Consider the following 21,724-nt stretch of genomic DNA (forward strand, 5'->3'; position numbering starts at 1 on the left):
GCTGAAAATGGCTATCCAGGCTACAAGACAATCACTCTAAATCTGAGTTAGTACCACCAAACCAAAGTGTCACCAAACAGAAATTCAGAATGAATAACAATAACAGTAGGCTTGATGAACACTCATCAATTTGACAGATCAAATCAGAACATCCAGCCCCCAATCCACGCCTTCAATGCATCAAACACATACATTTTCCAAGATTTTAAAACAAATATAAATTATATAATCTGCCTACATTGGTCAGCTTTTAAAAGAAAGCCATGCGCTACAACAAAGTCAACAAATGATCTCCAAATGATGTCAATAAAAATATAATAAAAACTGCTGTAATATCCAATCTAGTAAAGACCGATCTGAAACAGAAGCCTTACCATGGATATATGCTGATAAGATCCATGTTACTATCTCAGTTCCCAGCAGGTAAAGACTCAAATAAACATGGCCTGATTCCTGGGACAACATCATCCTCTCTACTATCCACTTCAAGCTCACAGTCAGATCTCGCTCCATTCTGGAGTGAAACACCCACTTTTCACCATCCAATTAAAGCCAGATGGCTCAAATCCCTCCCCCTTTATTTTCATTGTTGAACACCCTAACTCAGAAACATGTCACATTACAGAAGTGGATTATAAAAAGCCTGTTTCTATAATGCTGCCTTCAACATCAATAATAATAATAATAATAATAATAATAATAATAATAATAATAATAATAATAATAATAATGATAATAATAATAATAATAATAATAATAATAATAATAATAATAATAAATGACAATCAATAATAATAATAATAATAATAATAATAATAAATGACAATAAATAATAATAGTAATAATGATAATAATAAATAATAATATTAATATGTGTACTATATATAACAGTTCTATACAGTTCTAATGTGTTTTTAAACAGTTCTAGAAGGACTTTCTGATGTATAAACAAACAAACAAACAGAAACGCATCAAAAATCCTATTTCAAGTTATTTTACATTCATTAATGAAAACAAAAATAGATTCATTACACTACACACTAAATTATGAGCCACTTCAACCCATTTTAAATATGGGTATTAAGAAGACAGTTTAGGGCGACGCAGTGGCACAGTAGGTAGTCGGTAGTAGGTAATCACTAAAACAGCATTTTAGAATGATTTCTAGAATGATTTGTGACTCTGAAGCTCTGATTATTCAGCAATTTCTTAACAGGAATACACTTTCAAACTACATATTAAAATGCAAAACAGTTATTTCAAATTGTAATAATATATTGATTTCTAGTATTAAACAAATAAATCTAACATTGATAAAAAAAATAATACATAAACAAATAAAATACAGTAATATTTTATTTAAAGGAGTTTATTACACATGATGGAAGTATTTACTATAGCAGTTACAATTAATATTACATAATTAAATGCACCTAAACCAAATTATAACCTTGTATGTACATGTAATTACATAATATTAAATTAAATTAATAATTACACTGTAAAATAAAGTGTAACCTAAAATGTTTGTCTATAAGCCACTTCAACCCAGGTTCAAATAAACTTGATAAGGTGTACAGTGCTCAGTAGAATTGAGTACACCCCATTTTGGAAAAATGAATATTTTTATCCGTTTCTCAGAGATTAAAGACAATGTATTTTGGTGCATTTAAACAAAACAGATTTATTAAACAGATATATTTATTAAAATTATATTTTACTCACCAAACATATTCAGAAATCAAAAGATAATACAATTAAATTCAAGCAAAACATTGCAAAAAAAAAAAAAAAATACTACTATTTATTTTCTCGTTTTGCTTCTCTTGATTTTTCCTCTTTTTTTAAATTTGTATTTAATATTTTTCTATAACATGTAAATTTGGCTGTACAAGTTTTTAGGGTGTTATCGTAAGTTATTATTTTAAGGTCCAGATTTGGCTTTAGTTCTCATTCATTCACAAACTTATCCAGCATATGTTTTACACAGCAGATGCCCTTCCAGCTGCAACCCATGAATGGGAAACATCCATACACACACATTCACACATACACTACGGACAATTTAGCTTACCCAATTTTCCTATGCCACATGTCTTTGGACTGTGGAGGGAACCAGAGCATCCGAAGAAAACCCTCGCAATTACGAGAGAACATGCAAACTCCACACAGAAATGCCAACTGATCGAGCTGAGAATCGAACCAACGACATTCTTGCTGTGAAGCAATCGTGCTACACTGTGGGGTATTGATAATAATAAGATAATAATAATAAGATGAACATTTTTGTTAAGCATTAAAACAGCATATTAAAAGGATTTCTGAAATTTCATGTGACTCTGAAGCACTGATAATTCAGCAACTCCATAACTGTAAAAAAATAGCATTTTATATATATAAATATGCAAAATATTCATTTCAAATTGTAATAATATACTGTTTATTGTATTTTTTTGAATCAAATAAATGCATCATTGGTAAAAACACTTTATCTTAAGGTGTTAATTATACATGTTCGATGTACCTACAATAGTAGTCACAATTAATTTTGCATAATTATTTGCACTTAACCCAAATTATCATCCTGATTGCATGCAATTAAAAAAAATAAATAAATAAAAATAAAGCTTAACCTAAAATACTATAAAATATGAATAGTAATTCTGTAATTAATTACTTGGCATAATTGTTTGTGCCAGATAGGCTAACCTGAGTATTTCAGAAACTACTGATCTACTGGGATTTTCATGCACAACCATCTCTATGGTTTATATTGAATGGTCTGAAAAAGAGAAAGTATCCAGTAAGCGACAGTTCTGTGGGCGCAAATGCCTTGTTGATGGAAGGGGTCAAAGGAGAATGGCCAGACTGGTTACAGCAGATAGAAAGGCAACAGTAACCCAAATAACCACTTGTTACAACTGAGGAATGCAGAAGAACATCTCTGAACACACAACACATCAAACCTTGAGGCAGATGGGCTACAGCAGCAGAAGACCACACCAGGTGCCACTCCTGTCAGCTAAGAACAGGAAACTGAGGCTGTAATTCACACAGGCTCACCAAAATTGGACAATAGAAGATTGAAAAAACATTGCCTGATCTGATGAGTCTCAATTTCTGCTGCAACATTTGGAATATTTCCAGTATCTTGTTGAATCTAGGCCTTGAAGGATTAAGGCAAAAGGGGGTCCAACCCAGTACTAGTAAGGTGAACATAAAAAGTGGCTGGTGAGTGGATCTAAATATTTATAGGAGCAGATAAATTAGCAGGTTCTAATCTAAGAATATATCTAAATATAAAAATAATGGGAAAAATATGCAAGATCTAATCTAATGATGTATCTAAATATACAATTCATAATTGTGAATAATGTATACGTTTCACATAGGCTCACACTGAGATTTTCTCCTCATGCAGTTTTGACTGAAACCCCATGCTGTGACTTCACTTCTTGCCTCTCCAGGCATGCAGATCAGCCTCCAAATCCCAGCCTACAGCTAAAACCCGAATCACACAAGCAAAATAAGGGAAGATGGAAAAGAAAGACAAGGTGCCACTGATATCATGCTCTCTCTCTCTCTCTCTTCTCAGCCTGTGTCTGTCTTTCACGTTTTCTCTTTGCCTTTTCTGTTCTGTCCTGCGGAGCGAGCCGTTTCGCATGGCTGCCAGAGCATCTCCCATCGCTTGAGGCATTGGGAATGAGCAAAGGGCCGCGCAAACAGCAGTCAAATGGCTTTTTCTCTGTGAACTCTGCTGTAGTAGCTGCAGCCGGAGTGAACAGGTCTATTGAGCAAAACAGGGTTTCAATGATGTTCAGCCCTAATTGACCTCTCTTAAATGGAGAGTTCAGTCCAAAAGGAATCCAGTGTTTTTTTAAGAAGTATGCTTAGTTGAATCTCTATTTGTTATTTGATATACAATGGAAGTTTATAGTGAGCATAGAAAACCATGTTGGAAAATGGACAACAAAAGTAGGATGAATATAGTGTAAATATTTCAAATTCATATGATAATTTTGGATCAGCATTACCGATGCTGTACTTTTGAAGGCATGCAAATAAGATGTGAGATTTACTGTAAAGGAAGATAATTATATTTTCAGATTTTCAGCTTAAATTTAAGACGGTTCCGCATACAAGCTATCAAATGGACTTGGAATATTGCACATCAGTCATTTATACTATACAAAAAAAGATGTACTTGCCTATATAAAAATGTATGGATTGTAAAAAAAAAATATTACAAAAAATATATAAATAAATAAATAAATAAAATAAATAAACAGAGCTTAAGACAAGTTAAGGCAAAACCTGAAGCATGACAGAAAAAAAACAACAACAAAAAATTACAGATTGTTCTATTGAATAATCTTAATATTGTTGATGTTAATATATACTAAAGTAGTCTTTGATCTCTGACATAAAATCTTGAAAACTTGCAGCTTAAAGACTAGTTTTAAAAAATACTTTTGTATAGAATAGATACATAAAAAAAAAAAAAAAATATATATATATATATATATATATATATAAATATATATATATATATATATATATATATATATATATATATATATATATATATATATATATATATATATATATATATATATATATATATATATATATATATATATATATATATATATATATATATATATATATATATATATATATATATATATATATATATATTTATATATACACATTTTTTTTCAAAGAGCCCCCATTATGCACTTTTAAAAGCTTTTGAAAAATTATCTTCCATGCAGTTTACAACACAAATCTAAATAAATGAAAACATCCAAGTTTACGTTAGAAAGTCTACGAAAATATAGATTTTTTGATAAAAGCTTTGACTTGTTTAAATAATTCGTCGTTCATCCTGATCTTTTGCCTGTTCATATCAAAGTCATCAAAAACAATACCAAATATGAAGTGCCGGATCTGGTAAAACGTGAACGTGCCTTTCCCTTCAAACGCTGGCAGAGTGCGGGTATGTGGAACTGATCATGATTGAAGATGAGTGAACATTCTGGTGATTAATGCAATAATTTACCTTGCAACGAGGAATTTGTCGGCCGTTTATTAAAGGAAGCATTAGAAAAGACTATTGTGGTATGGGGTTGTTAGAGCTTAACAGGAACTTTATCAGTTCACAGTTCATACAGTTCAGTCAACACAAGTGTAAACAAGTGCGATTAAAATGGTTCGCCCCTTGTTTTCTCTAGCTTGCAAAATATGTATTTAATCGTGTTTTGTTATTTGTAATCGCTTCAAGTGGCTTGTACTGTATCTGGGTAACTCTATATTCACACATTGCTTCCAAAGCCATGTTGAAAACACAGCGTGTGCCGGTTTATTTATCGATTTAAATGCGTTTGTGAGCTCTCGCTCCTCTGCCGTTTGTCATTGCAATGACCATCGTCAGCTGATGCTACACACGTGCTAGGTCAAGTTTCGGTCAAGTTTCAAAATAATTACCTTTTTGCCCTTGTGTGGATTAATACTGAATGAGTGTCGCTGTTTTTACTTATGGTTAAAAATAGAGCAATGTGCTGCTGCATTGCTTTAATGCACATCTGCATTGGGTTCATACATATACTCTGCACTTTGACTACAACAACTCAGATAAGTCATGGTGAGCGTTTTTCTCTGTCTCGCACTGAACACATTTAATCAATCACAACAGACTGGGTCGTCACACCAATTATCGCAGATTAGCATCATGATAAGGAGGAGTTTGACAACAAATGATCAAATCATATGGTAGTCATTCGGATAATTAGGTAAAAATAAATGCATATCAAAAGACAATGAAAGTGGGTTTTTTTTACCTTTGGCATATCAGTCTGTTGTTGGAGACCCCCAAAACCAAAATATGACATTTTTAATGCATAATAGTGGCTCTTTAATAAAATAAAATAACAAATAAATAAAATAACTACCCTTGGATAAAAAAACAAAAACAAAAAAAAAACAAAAAAAAAAAAACACTGAACTTAATTTTCAATTAAAAAAATACATTGTTATCTATTTCACCTCTTATTAGGGTGTCAAAATTAATTGTTTCTTCGGTGCACCGCGATGCAGACGCGGACAATAAGGTATCGGTTCAGTAATAATCATAACCCGTTATTATGTACTGACGTCATTTATCTCCTATGCGCTCTGTCGCGAGGGAGGTGAGTGCGAGTATTTACAACACTCGGCCAACTCAGGGCCGGCCCGTGGCATTGGCACCATAGGCAAATGCTATGGGCGCTGTATATCCAGGGAGGCGCCAGAAATGAGCGCGGTTCAGTTGGTTTTGTTTTTCGATATTCCTGACACACATTCAGTTATAGACAGCAATAACTCAAAAACTTCTTACCCTAAAAAGATCTAAAGTGTGTTTCCTACAAAAAGACAAAGCTGGTTATGTTTCACAGCTGTCTTTCTTTTATTTTCGCTCGACATTACGAACACCGCTCCGTTTAAGCCCTCGCAATATGTGTTTAGCCGGGAGAGCTCGTGCTGATAGGAGCTCTCAGTAAGGGATCGTCGGAAAAGTGCTTCTTTTGTTTCGTTTTTCTGCTCCGCTCAGCGCGAGCTCTCCCGATTGCGAGGGCTTAAGTGTGTGTGTGTGTGTGTGTGTGTGTGTGTTTGTTTGTTTGTTTGGTGCTGTCTATGTTTGTGTGTGTTTGAATGAGAGACAGTGTGGTGCTGTGTCTCTGTGTGTTTATACAGACAGCTTGTTATAGCCTCACCCCTAAAATATAACACTGTATATAGAAAGCATCGTCAATGCACCGTGATGCACCAAGATATCGAATTGAACCGAATCGAAGGCATGATAATCGTAATCGTAACCGAACCGTGAGACCAGTATAGGTTCACACCTCTACCTCTTATGCCAGGTTCAGACTTCACATCATATTTGGTATTGTAATAGCCACTGTGTTGGATTATGTGGCTATAACTCCTGTTGGTTTCAATATGCATACAATTATTTATATGTGAAAACCTTCGGGAACATTATAATGACAGGAGAATTTGCCATTACAGTAGCTCAACAAATCTTTCCTTCAGCACTGTTTTGTTTTGTCATGTTGAAAGCTGTATATGGAAGAGCTTCTGATCTCTATTGGCAAACATAACAAAAAGGAGAAAAAACATCATTCAAATCTTTTTGTTGGGAAGTTTCCCAGATGTGTCATCAGCGGTTATCAACTTTGACACACCGTATGATATAAAACAATCAATTACAGCAATCTACAGCAAGCGGATTATGCCAAAAATATGCTGCAGCTAAGTCATCTGAACTCAACATGAATTAAACTGAAAGAGTCCAAAAAAGCCTTAGTTGGTCTGGAGAATGCTGACTTTTTTCATCTCCAACCTGCGTTAATTATTCAAAGTAAATGTTCCTTTGCTTTTTTAATAAAGCAGCCCAGGTGCTTCTGAAGGATTCATGCTAAGCTAATCTCTCTCATCCCAAAACCCTTTATTCTCCAGCAGCTGGTCTGTCAAAAAATCTTGAGCCAGTGAAGACTTCAGGCAAGCGTTTAGACAGGGTTTACTTTGAATATCGCCGTATGTGACTTGTTTGCGTCGTGAGGGGAATCGCAAAAGGACAAAATCTAGCGAGCTTTCTGTTAGCGACAGTGAGCCGAACATGAAAGCCGTTCTCACTCCATTAATACAGCAGAAGAAAAAACTCAGAGCCAAAAGCCTGAGGGGACTAAACAAGCTCCTACACACCAGTTACTCTCAAAAAAAAAGAAAGAAAAAAAGAAAGAGAGATAGAACGGCAGAGAAAAGATGAAGAACAACACTTTTCAGCATTTTTTCCACAAGAAAGATCCTTGTTAGTGGCTCGCAAGCCAAGCAAAAGCGAAGAAAAAAAGAAGGTGTTTCGAGAGACTCGCTAAAGGCGCACTTTGCATCAACACCAACTTTTTACTTTCGACTTGCGAAAGGAGGTTTTTAGCTGTATGAAAATGAAAAGCGCGACCGCTCGCTGTACAGACGTAAACATACACCTCCGTCTCCCTCTAATTTCCCTCGTGAGAGTTGCTTTTTTCCATTTCTCATTGGAGGATCTGTGTCCGTTGGTGGAGATCGATGGAGAAGCGTGGGCCCCGGATCAATGCTGGATGAGGCTCTCTGCAACACTTTGAGCTTTGTTGGTGGGAGAGCAGCGCCGTAACGGTAATATAGATCAAACAGCTGATGGAGGAAAGCAAGATAGACTGGAAGAGGAGGATTGAGAGGGAAAAGAGGGAAAATAATCATGTGACTCCACAAATAGACAGTAATAGGAGGAAAAAGGGGGGCTCTGACAACAGTGGAAATCCTGGAAGCCAAATTAAGACAAGGTGGTCAGAGAAAAAAATACTAGATAGTCTACTAATGGAAATATACTGCTGACTTTATTCTTCAAGGGGACCTATTATTCCACTTTTTACAAAAATAAGTCTCTGGTGTTTCTGTGTGTGTGACGTTTCAGCTCAAAATACATCCCACATAACGTTTTATAACTCTTTGAAACTGCCCCTTTTACGCTTTGAACCTAATTGTGCCATTTTGGTGACTGTCGCTTTAGGTTCAAATGAGATTGTACTCTTTACAATAGAGGGCGGAGCTACAAATGTGTCAGCATAGTGGCAGAATCAAAAAAGGTTAATGTTTTATACTGATGAGGGAAAGATCGTCACTAATGGGAGTGGCTTCCCCCCTCTGATGACATGTATAAATGGAGAATGTCAATCAAAGTGTTTCTGCAGACACAAATACAATTAATACATTTTTACTATTAGAAGCTGGTTATATTCACAAACTGTTGTCACACAACTGTGCTTAAACTCCTTATAAAGGTTTTTTTTTTTCATTATATTGCCCCTTTAAATCTAGGATATTAAGTATATCTAAAGATATAGAGTACAGTTAAAGTGATTTCAGTAACGTATATTAAACTGACTAGACAACTAAGCTGAATTTGTACATTATACATATTAGGGATCACCACAGTGGGATGAATCGCCAATTGCTCTATGTTTTATGTGGTGGAGGCCCTTCCAGCTGCAAGTATCAAAACCACAAAACATCTGTGATAGCTTTATTCATTTGTTTCTCTAAGAATGTGTCATTTGTTATTTAATGAAATGACTGCCAGTCACGTTTTTATCCTTGAAGTCATGTTGACATATTTTGTTAAGGGAATGCATCCATTGCCTTGTAAAACACATTTCCTTGTAAAATATCCTTCAAACCACAAAATTTTACCTATTTGTCCTTAAAAAGCTTTTAGACATTTAAATACAATACAATTTTGAAATATGATCATTTAAATATAATTACAGGTCATTAAAAATGTGATTACTTTTTAATGCAGTTGAAATCAAAATTACCCCCCCCCCCTCCTTGATTTTTTTTACCCTTTATTAAATATTTCAAAAATTTTGTTTAACAGAGCAAGGAAGTTTTCACAGAATGTCTGATAACATTTTTTTCTTCTGGAGAAAGTCTTATTTGTTTTATTTCGGCTAGAATAAAAGCAGTTTTTAATTAAAAAAATAATAAAAAATAATAATAATTATAAGCCCCTTTAAGCTATTTTTTACGATCGTTTACAGAACGAACCGATGTTATACTATAGCTTGCCTAATTACCCTAACCTGCCTAGTTAACCTAGTTAAACCTTTAAATGTCACTTTAAGCTGTATAGAAGTGTCTTGAAAAACATCAAGTCAAATAATAATGACTGTCATCATGGCAAAGATAAAATAAATCAGCTATTAGAAATGTGATATTATAAGTATTATGATTAGAAATGTGTTAAAATGTTATCTCCATTAAACAGAAATTGGGGAAAAAATAAACAGAGGGGCTAACACTTCAGGGGGGCTAATAATTCAAGACTTCAGCTGTATGTTGCACATAATGGCAATGCAATATTAATTTATTCATATCACTTCCATTTAAAATCCCCTATACTGTATGTATAGAACAGCACTTCACTTTTGTAATAGATAACCAAAATTAGCATGACGTTTCAGCAGGAGCATTTACATTAATATGTTTTTAACAACAGCATTTTAGACAAACCTTTATTGTAACTATTAAATTTGTAACCCATCGGTCCTACTGCAGTCAACTTGTTCTGAGCTGGCATTGAACCGGCAAATCTTTTGCAAGAGAGTTGGTTGCTCTAACAAGGAGACTAAAGACCATGGCCTCTAGCATCTGTCGCTGGAGCACTTTTTGAGGTCAGAGGAGTACAGTTTACTTCGCTAGCTGGCCTCTATTACACTGACCCCCTAACGTGTAACCCATGAATCCTACTGCACCCAACGTGGTCTAAGCTGTGATCAAACAGGCGATTCTTTGCATGGGAGTTGGTTGCTCTAACAAGGAGGCTAAAGACTATGACCTCTAACATCTGACGCTGGAGCACCTTTAGACGTCAGATGAGTGCGGTTTACCTGCATAGAACTTCGCTAGCTGATCTCCGCTATATATTCATAAACACCATTATAAACAATAAAAGTATAAGAGAGAAAAGAAGAAATCCAAACAATCAAAACATTTTTAATCTTTAATTATTTATAAGTATTGAGTAATAGTAAATGAGTATGATAATAATGAGTTATAATGATAATTGTGTAGGCAATGCAGAAAATGAGGGGTGAGGAACATACAGTAACAGAGAAAAGACAAGTTAGACAGTTACATTACTTATAAAGTTATGGTAAAATCCTACAAAACAGCATGATACTTCTTTCAATGTCCAGACAGCATTATAAGCAACAGCTGTAGTGCTCAAGCTGAATTCTGTCTTTTTTAATTTCTCTTCCTGCACTGCAAAACTGTGGATAAGAGTTGAGCAAACTAAGAAAAAGGATCTGAGGGAGGATCAGAGAAGGATGTAGCTTCAAAATCATGTTCTCTTCAAATACGGTATTAGCATTTCAGCTTCAAATAATGGCTGAAAGATCTTTTCAACAGCTCAGCTTGTCCAGAACCAAAATGCCCTGCAGCAGGTATGAATCCCGTTCTGGCCAATGAAATTCAAAATCTGGACAGCCTGAAGAAACCACAATTTTTTTTTACAATTTTAATTCTATATGCTGTAGGCCGAGATGGGTGGAGTATCCAAAAGTTACACTCGAGTAACAGTAAAAGTACTTGCCGAAATTTTTACACAAGTAAAAGTAAAAGTAACAATCTTATAGGTTACTCAAGTAAGAGTAAAAAAGCATGACCAACCATCTTGGAACCGCAGATGGTCATGCCGTGACTGAAGTATAAACTCGCAAGTCCAACCCTAACATAATCTAACCTAGCAATAAACCTGACCTAAACTAGTAATATCTCTAATCACAAGTCTATCCCTGACATAACATAACTCAAACATAACCTAATCTAGCCATTAACCTAACCTAGACTAGTCATATTCCTAATCACAAATATATCCCTAACATAGCATAACCCTAACATAATCTAAGCTAGACAGTATCCTAACCTATTTCTATCTCTAATCACAAGTCTATTCCTGGCATAGCATAACCCTAACTTAACCTAACCTAGCAATAAACCTAATCTAACCTAGGCATTTCTCTAATCACGAGTCTATCCAAGGCATAACATAACCCTAACATTACTTAACCTAGTCATAACTACTTTAATCCCTAATCAAATGTTTATCCCTAGCATACCATAACACTAACATAATCTAACCTTGACATTATTCGAACCTAGTCCTATATCTCTAATCAAAAGTCTACCCCTAGCATAGCATAACATATTGTAACATAATCTTAACTAGCCAATATTCTATCCTATGCCCATTTTTATCCCTATCCCTGGCATAGCATAACCCAAACATAATCTAGGCTGCTATTAAACTAACCTCTCTTAGCCCTTTATTCCTAATCACAATTCTATCCCTGCCATAGCATAACCCTAACATGATCTAACCTGCTATAAACCTAACCTAACCTATCCCTATCCCTAATCACAAGTCTATCCCTGGCATAGCATAAACCTAACATAACATAAAACTAACCTAAACTAGCCCTATCCTTAATCATGAGTCCATCTCTGCAATAACATAACCCTAACATATTCTAACCTCTTAATAAACCTAATCTAGCCTATCTATATCCCTAATCATTAATTGATCCCTTGCATAACATAACCCTAACATAACTTAACCTCCTATAAACCTAACCTAACTCTACCCCTAATCACGAGTCTACCCCTGGCATAACATAACCCTAACACAACCTAATCTAGCCATAAACATAACCTAACCTAGCCTCATCCCTATCTCTAACCACAGCATTAAATAGGCTTACCAAAAGCCTGAACCTAACCATAATCCCTACAAATAAACCAATGCTTATGATCTAAATTGAAAAATAATCCTAAACCCTACTTTACATTTAGTGACGGGCGAATAAATGATGACATCTTTCTTATTTTGAGATTTGGGTGATCTCTCATTCCATATAACTAACATGAGTATAAAAAGTGTGAGGGCAAATACGGTACAAATCCTTTTTCAGTTTCCTCTTTGATCAATAAAAAAAATTCAGCCCGAGCAGGTTTCTGTTTTTCCTGTCAACATAATGAGAGATATTTCAAAGACGCAAGCAAAACAATACACATTTTTTTGTCAAAGCTCTCCAAAACACATTTTGGAAGCCTCCGAGGGGAGAAGCCCGGAAGCTCCCGATCAAAACAAATAAAAAGGCTCCTCAGATGGAAGAAGATGAGAGAGATGTTCCATCAGGCAGACTCCATGCCAGACCTTTATTAGTCTCTGACTCACCTCAACGCTGCTCACTGGAGCCCAGCAAATAACAGATTAAATACATGGAGGAATTAGAGAAAAATCTAAATCAAAGCAGAGAAAAACACACATTAACCATTCATCTAAACCCCTGTTCCCATATCAGAATCTGAGCATTCTGCTGGGAAGGGTTGTTGCTGCTCACTGTGACATTTGGAAATTAGATTGAGGGAATGATATGAGTGGCAGATTAGTTGATATACAACTCTAAAAAGTTATTTTGTCATATTTCAGTGTACATGTTACATCACATACTGTGGAATTAAACATATTGTGCCTGGGGAATCATGGAAACTTACACTCCACTTAAGGCAGGGGTGCTCAGCCATGTTCCTGGAGATCTACCATTCTGCAGATTTCAGTTACAGCCGATATTAAATACACCTGTCTGTAATTATCAAGTGCTGTTCAGGTCCTAATTAATTGGTTTATGTGTGTTTGGATGAAGATGAACTCTGTATGAAGGTAGATCTCAAGTAACAGGGTTAAGCACCTTTGACTTAAGGGATTCAATTCTATTTTTATACCCCTACCCTTTGGCCCCTGAAACAGAGTGTGAAGGGGAAGGGCTTCAAAATTCACTCCTAAAAAATGGGACAGCACTACAACACCTACACATGTCATCATATGTCATCATGAGCTTTGTTTCATATGAGATCAACGATCACGACTGCTCTAGTTACTCCAGTTGTAATATTGTTGGTATTTTTCTTCAGGAAATGATTGAAGGCATACATTATCATTATCATCATAATGATATTATGTGGCAAAATTGTAACTCTACTATGTATTTACACCGTCATTCCGTCACAAAAGGTCATTCCCAGCCACTAGACTATCGCTGTAGATGGTGTATTCTAAAAAAAACAGTGTGTTGTCCTGAAAAATTTTCAGTTTCAAGGGGTCTCTAGCCCTTTCCCTTAGCCCTACACCTTGAAGCTAAAGAGAATTGGGACATACATTGGGTAAGGGGAAGGGCTAAGGGGTAGATTTGGGATTGGTCCTTTAACTTGCTATTTATTTGCTCAGCCTCAGAAAATCAAAGTTGTACTGCAAGTGATTTTTTTCTTTTCTTCAGTAAATGTTTAGCTGATTCATAAAATTAAGAGCTGCCAGCACTTTGAGAGTCTACTATATGTGCCTTGTCTGATCATTTTTGCAACATTAATTTTGATCCAAAGCCTCAGTATGTATACCTAAGTAAATAAATAAATGCATAATAATAATAATAATAATAATAATAATAATATTTAATAATAATAATAATAATACATTAATTGTTTTATTTATAAATTTATAAAAATAAATTACATTTATTATTCAGATTATTCTAACCCTTTTATGCGTATGCCTTGGCTGGTAAAAAAATAAAATATGCTATTTTATTAGACTATGCTATGTTTACGCGAGTATGCTCAGCTGTATGCTATCTAGCTAACAAAATACAGTGATTGCATAATTTAATAAATAATATAAATACTTTAACTTCTGATCACAGCTGTATCCCTTCTAGCACCAATGGTGGCACCCATTACCCATCACATAAAAAATAATTTGATCATTAAGCTGTTTAAAAGACAAAATATATGTTCTATCACATACTTGAGAGTATCAGAAATTCCACATTATAAATAGAACATTTGTTAATATTTACAGAAAAAGGCAAAAAGAAACAACATACAACTTATACAAAGACTATAGAATACACAAGACATGTCACTCTTTTTGAATGGGGAAATATGTAACGATCAATATGGTGAATAAAGCCCTGCCTTCTAGTATAGGAGCCAATCATCAATCAATATAGACTGACGATACTCCGGGGGAGGGGCTTGGACCAGATGTGAGTTTCTGCAGATTTTGTGTGATTTTTAGAAATAACACTAAAGAGACAGCTGTAGATTAATTTTATTGCCAATTCCGAATATGGAAGTTAATGGTGAGCTTGGCAAGCAGTTTTGGAGAATTTGATGTTTTACCGTTCAGACAGAATGCTCAAGCATACTGCCCGAGAGGTGTTTCAAAGATGGCCCCTGAGTGCAATGACTTGACATAGATCATTGAGACTGGTGGGACACGTGATAAACGTGATGTGCTGCCATGGGAACTTTAGAACACAAAATAACACAGGCAAGTAACAGTCACAAATAGAAAATAAAACACATACAGGAGGATCAGCTCAAGTATTTAAAACTCATGAAAACAAATTCAAATACATTATATAAAAGGGATTGCACTTGCAAGATACTTTAAAATGGGTAATTTTCATTTACTTTTATTTAATAAATAACTTGATGCATAAAACAACTGAACTTAAATAAAATAAAATCTCAGCAATAAACTACGCTCATAAAAATACGCATATTATTTAAAAACTATTCAAACAATTTAAAAGATTACAATAGTATGTAAATAATACTCAAATAACATGTTTTTAATGATTTTGACATTTTTTAAATAATAAATAATTATGTATTGCTTTTAGATACAGAAATACGGATTTGTCTCTCCAAAAAATGCGTAGACTCTTATTAACCCCTGTTTTAACCTGCAAAATCTTGCTTACAAACGTTCGAGGTTACAGAAGTAACCCTTCGTTCCCCGAGGAGGGGAACGGAAGTGCCATGAATGGGAGGATTCGGATCAGAAGCCGCTTATCTGGAGAGTATTGAACGGGCCAATGAATGAAATTAATTGGCAGCGTAAGCTTGCGCAGGTGTGCGACATCTGCAATCATCTCAGCATATAAGCACACCTGAAGCCAGCAGACGCCATCCTTTTAAGCTGAAGAGACTTTCAAACAGCTAAGGGACAGTCATTATGGCGACGGAATATGGCACTTCCGTTCCCCTCCTCGGGGAACGAAGGGTTACTTCTGTAACCTCGAACGTTCCCCTTCGGTTGGGGAACTTCAGTGCCATGAATGGGAGAATATGGAAAGCGCCACAATGACTGCACCTTACCAACACCCCCGATGAGGAGATAGTCAAGCAAGCGTGACGCACCCACATCATGGGGGGCGCGGTCCTCCAACGTGTCCCTGGCCCTAATTTATCCTACTTCAACAGAAGTTTTACGGATTTAGATATATTTTTTGGGAAGTCGTGAGCATCTAGATAATTCTAGGAAATACGACAGTACGTTGGGAAGCGTGCAATCCCGATAGGGAGGACGCTGCGGAGGCCATCCGTTACCCAAGGGGGGGATAGATGGCAGAATTTACCTATGGACTAGCCCTAAAAAGGGGGAGTACGCATAGCAAAGAGTGGTTAGCGGAGAGGGAAGACACGGGTCCGCCCAGGGGGGGGACTTAACCGTGGCGGAATAAGCATATGGGATCGCCTAGTGGGGATCACGCATAGCAGGCACCTATACCCAAAACGCGGGCTGACCAGCGGGCAGACCTACAACGTAGTGGGCCAGCAAGTGACTCCTCCGCTGAGTCAGTGCTGGGGGCCACGGAGGAATCTGCAGGGCTCACCTGACGGGGAACTTTACTGACAGATAAAAAAGGCGCACGTACCTCCGTGTTAGGGAGAATGGCGCAGCAAGCGTGTTTCAACACCCTACCGAGTTGTCTCCTCAATCACCAAAGGGTTACCTAATACCCTTGAGGAAACCGGCTCAACACGCAGATTGTAAAACCTTGCAAATGTGTTGGGTGTCGCCCAGCCCGCAGCTCTACAGATGTCTGTTAGAGAGGCGCCGCGTGCACGCGCCCAAGAGGATGCAACGCTCCGAGTGGAGTGTGCACGTACTCCCGGGGGACACGGCTGACCTCGACTCAAATAAGCGAGTGAAATGGCATCCACAATCCAGTGGGATAATCTTTGTTTCGATACGGCACTTCCCTGCTGCCGACCGCCATAACAGACAAAGAGCTGCTCAGATGATCTAAAATTCTGAGTACGGTCCACATAAATGCGCAGAGCGCGAACTGGACAAAGTAAAGAAAGGGCTGGGTCTGCCTCCTCCGGGGGCAGTGCTTGCAGGTTCACTACCTGATCTCTAAAGGGGGTGGTAGGAACCTTGGGCACATAACCGGGGCGGGGTCTCAGGATAACGTGAGAGTAATCCGGCCCGAATTCCAGGCACGAGTCACTGACCGAAAATGCCTCCAGGTCCCCGACCCTCTTGATGGAGGCCAACGCAACCAGCAGAGCTGTCTTCAGGGACAGAAATCTTAGAGATACTGATTCGAGTGGCTCAAAGGGATCGGATCGCAGACTCGTGAGAACGAGGGCGAGATCCCAAGAGGGCATGAGAGGGGGGCGAGATGGATTAATTCGCCTAGCACCCCTAAGGAACTGGATGACCAGGTTATGCTTTCCCACGGTGCCGCCAGCTACCGCGCTATGATAAGCGGAGATGGCGGCCACGTAAACCTTGAGAGTGGAGGGCGACAGCCTGCTGTCCAACTTCTCTTGAAGGAAAGAGAGCACAACACTAATCTGGCAATTTCAGGGGTCTTCTCTGCGAGAGACGCACCATTCAGTGAATAGACTCCACTTCAGGGCGTAGGCGCGCCTCGTGGAGGGGGCTCTAGCCTGAGTGATGGTATTAACCACCGCAGTCGGTAGGTTACCTAAGTCTTCCTCGCGTCTAGGGACCACACGTGGAGGTTCCAAAGATCGGGGCGAGGGTGCCAGATGGTGCCCTGTCCCTGAGAGAGTAGGTCCTCTCTCAAAGGGATCCGCCAGGGGAGGGCCGTCGCGAGGAGTGAGAGCTCTGATATCCAGGTCCGGTTGGGCCAAAGGGGCGCAACTAGCAGAACCTGTTCCTCGTCCTCCCTGACCTTGCACAGAAACTGCGCGAGCAGGCTCACTTGGGGAAACGCATACTTGCGCATGCCCCGAGGCCAGCTGTGGGCCAGTGCATCCGTGCCGAGAGAGCCCTCGGTCAGGGAAAAAAACAACTGGCAGTGAGCGTTCTCGGGGGAAGCAAACAGATCGATCTGGGCCTCCCCGAATCGCGCCCATATCAGCTGAACAGACTCGGGGTGGAGTCTCCATTCTCCAGGGCGTAACAGCTGTCGTGAGAGCGCATCGGCTGCACGATTGAGCGTGCCTGGGACGTGAATGGCGCGCAGCGATTTCAGCCGCGGGTGACTCCAGAGGAGCAGACGGCGGGCGAGCTGAGACATGCGGCGAGAGCGCATACCCCCCATGCGGTTGATATACGCCGCCGCCGCCGTACTGTCCGTCCTGACCAGCACGTGTTGCCGCTCCAGCACCGGTAAAAAGCGGTGGAGAGCGAGGAACACTGCCAACAGCTCTATGCGATTGATATGCCAATGCAGCTGGGCACCCTTCCAGAGGCCCGCAGCCGCATGCCCGCGACACACGGCCCCCCAACCCGTGTTGGAAGCGTCTGTTGAAACAACAACATGGCTGGACGCCTGTCCTAGAGGCACACCGGCCTGTAGGAACGAGGGGTCGTTCCAAGGGCTGAGGGCGCGGCGACACAGCGCAGTAACCGAGACCCGGTGTGTGCCCGCGTGCCATGCGCGTCTGGGGACCCGATCGTGAAGCCAGTGCTGAAGTGGTCTCATATGGAGCAACCCGAGCGGCGTGACGGCGGCTGCGGATGCCATATGCCCCAGGAGCCTCTGAAAGAACTTCAGTGGGACCACTAGTTTGCTGTCGAGCTCCCTCAGACAGTTCAGCAACAGGCGAGCGCGTTCCTCGGAGAGGTGCGCTACCATGGTGATCGAGTCCAGCTCCATCCCGAGAAAAGAAATCCTCTGCACGGGGGCGAGTTTGCTCTTTTCTCGGTTGACCTGAAGCCCCAGTAGGCGGAGATGCCGAAGCACCTCGTCCCTGTGCACAATCAATTGCTCCCGCGAGTGGGCTAAAATCAGCCAGTCGTCGAGATAACCGAGTATGCGAATGCCCGCGAGCCGAAGGGGCGCTAGGGCACCCTCCGCGAGTTTGGTGAAGACCCGCGGAGACAGAGAGAGCCCGAAGGGGAGGACCTTGTACTGCCACGCTCGACCCTCGAACGCAAACCGCAGAAATTGGCGGTGACGTGGAAGAATGGAGACATGGAAATACGCGTCCTTCAGGTCTATGGCTGCAAACCAATCCCGAGGACGAACGCATTGGAGAATGCGCCTCTGCGTGAGCATTCTGAACGGCAGCTTGTGCAGACAGCGGTTCAAAACGCGCAGATCTAGGATTGGCCGTGACCCACCGCTCTTTTTGGGTACGATGAAGTATGGGCTGTAAAACCCACTCTCCATCTCGGCTGGAGGAACCGGCTCGATTGCACCCTTCGCCAGGAGGGCAGCAATCTCCTCTCGCAAGACAGGGGCGGACAGGGGGTTGACCCTGGAGAAATACACGCCCGTAAACTTGGGGGGCCGTTTCGCGAACTGAATCGCGTAACCGAGTCTGATTGTGCGTATGAGCCACCGCGAGGGGCTGGCCCGCGCTAACCAGGCAGGCAGAGCCCTCGCTAATGGAGTCATCGCTACAATCGCTGACGTACCAGCGGTGGGGCAGCGCGGAGTGGGTGTGCTGATCCGGGAAGCACGAGGGTCCCGCGGAAAAGCTGGAGGAGAGCGATTCGCTCTGGCTCCGCACCCTGACTCCGGAGAGGGGGCTGGAGGGCTGAGGGAAGGGAGACCGTCCCCCCAGCGCTCGTGAGCCACTGGCGAAGCACGTAGAGTCTGCGAGCCGGAAGGCAGCGCGTCCCGGACTGGCAGAACTCGTGCAGTCACATCCGGGGAAGGGAAAAAGTGCTCTTTTACTGATGTTTTGGTGGCACTGAAAAGTACCGTTGTTATCGGGGCCCCGCCCTCCAGCGGGGAAAGAGCAAGTTTCCTCTTCTCCGGACGGCCTGTCTCAGGGACGCTTCGCGGTCCGTTTACCGGACTTAACGGCGCCCTGGGCAGGAGGGGCTGCCTGCTTTCGAGGTGAACGCCGCGCCCGCTTGGCCGGAGGCGCAGGCGGGGGCGGGGCAGCACTCGTTGGCGGGCGCCCTCGGCGAGGAACAGCGGAGGTGGATGGCTCGGCGGGCGGAGCGGGCTTACGGCCACGCCGATAGATGACATTGCCCATCGCATCCGACTGCTCTTTCACCGCCTTGAATTCCTGGGTGAATTCACCGACGGTGTCGCCGAACAGGCCAGCCTGGGATATGGGCGAGTCAAGAAAGCGAACTTTGTCAACGTCGCGCATATCGGCCAGGTTTAGCCAGAGGTGGCGTTCCTGAACCACAAGTGTGGACATCGTCCTCCCCAGCGCACACGCGGCGGACTTAGTAGTCCGAAGAGCATAGTCGGTCGCGGTGCGCAGCTCATGTAATAAGCTTGGGTTGGACCCGCCCTCGTGCAGCTCGGCCAGCGCCTGCGCTTGGTAGCGCTGGTAGGTGGCCATCGCGTGCAAAGCAGAAGCAGCCTGGCCCGCAGCCTTATAAGCTCTGGCTCCGAGGGAGGCAGACAACCTACAGGCTTTGGACGGGAGGCGGGGCAAACCCCGCCACGTAGAGGCGCCGCGCGGACAAAGATTGACCGCGATAGCGCGCTCCACTGACGGGATCGCCTCATACCCCCTGGCAGCTCCGCCGTCAAGGGCGGTGAGGGCGGAGGCACTCGCAGCACGGGCAGAGAAAGGTGCCCTCCAGGACTGCGTGAGCCTACTGTGCACTTCCGGGAAGAAGGGGACGAGAGGCTTCGAAGGCTTCGCCTTCTGGTCCTCTACGTAGCACCCATCTAGTCGGTCCGGCCGCGGAGCTGGGGGATAAACCATCTCCAACCCCACGGCCGAAGCAGCCCGGGAAAGCACGGCTAACATGTCCGCTTCAGGATCCGATTTGACAGCGCTCACCTGCCCGGAGGGGGCGAGCGGGTCCGGATCTTCGTCGGACAGTGAAAGCCCACCCTCCGATGCCGCGGAGGACATCTGATCTCCGGTGTCAGCGAGTGTGAGAGCTACCATCTGGTTAGACGGATCACTCTCACCACCCGAAGCTTGGATGGAGCGCCGTGAGGAGCGAGAGGTCCGCGAGCCCGTGGGCGGCGGATTAGCTCCCGCTGAAACCCTCAGATCTGCCCGAGCGCCCGCTGCTTTTTTAGAACAGGAGGCAACTGGGGTGGCTCGCTCTCTTGCGAAAGTTAGCCGCGATCTTAGCTGTGCAACGGTCATGGCATCGCAATGACGACATGAACCGCCCGCGAGCACCGCATTAACATGCTGGACCCCCAAACATGCAATGCAGTGATCGTGTCCATCATCCGGAGCCAGGAAACCCCCGCATCCAGAAACGCACAGTCGGAGCGCCATCCTGAAAAGGACGTGCTGCACGACTGTGTTGCTCTTTTAGGAAAGTTGCAACTATACGCACCGCTCTGGAGGACCGGACCCAAAGAACCGCAGGCAAGGGAGTAACCCAGCTCGACCGTCTGCCACCGCGAAGACCCACTCTGGACCGGGAGACACACTCGTTCGCTCTGAAGTGCTGATCAGCAAGAGGAACCCTCATCGACTCACCCAGAAAGGATCTGAAGCGAAAAGGATGGCGTCTGCTGGCTTCAGGTGTGCTTATATGCTGAGATGATTGCAGATGTCGCACACCTGCGCAAGCTTACGCTGCCAATTAATTTCATTCATTGGCCCGTTCAATACTCTCCAGATAAGCGGCTTCTGATCCGAATCCTCCCATTCATGGCACTGAAGTTCCCCAACCGAAGGGGAACAGTAAATGTGACTTCACTTTTTGCAGAGTAACTCATAGACTCACTTGAACAAATGGAGCGACCCGCTTTCTGCTTTCTCGCATATGACTATCATGGAAATTCAAGCAAGTCTAAGCTGTGAACCAATTTCACCGTGAGCTGAGCTTCAGCTAATTGCATATCTTAAAAGATTAGGGTGATTCATC

General features: G+C 41.5%; 1 protein-coding gene across 8 annotated transcripts in view; it reads right to left on the minus strand.

The window, feature by feature from the left end:
* Positions 1 to 21,724, minus strand: part of sdk2b (sidekick cell adhesion molecule 2b) — a 628,575-nt gene that overhangs the window by 273,206 nt on the left and 333,645 nt on the right. For 3 of the 8 annotated variants that reach the window (XM_087276678.1, XM_087276681.1, XM_087276676.1), the window contains exon 1: positions 375 to 515. The exons of 4 other annotated variants lie outside the window; for them this stretch is intronic. In XM_087276678.1, coding sequence (XP_087132804.1) covers positions 375 to 513 — 139 coding nt within the window. In that variant the 5' untranslated portion in view covers positions 514 to 515. Of the gene's footprint in view, positions 1 to 374; positions 516 to 21,724 lie in introns of those variants that run through there. One more of the 8 variants, XM_087276683.1, reaches the window with a different exon arrangement.

This window comes from Danio rerio, chromosome 12, assembly GCF_052040795.2.
Source record: "Danio rerio strain M-AB ecotype USA chromosome 12, GRCz13ab, whole genome shotgun sequence".
NCBI lineage: Eukaryota > Metazoa > Chordata > Actinopteri > Cypriniformes > Danionidae > Danio > Danio rerio.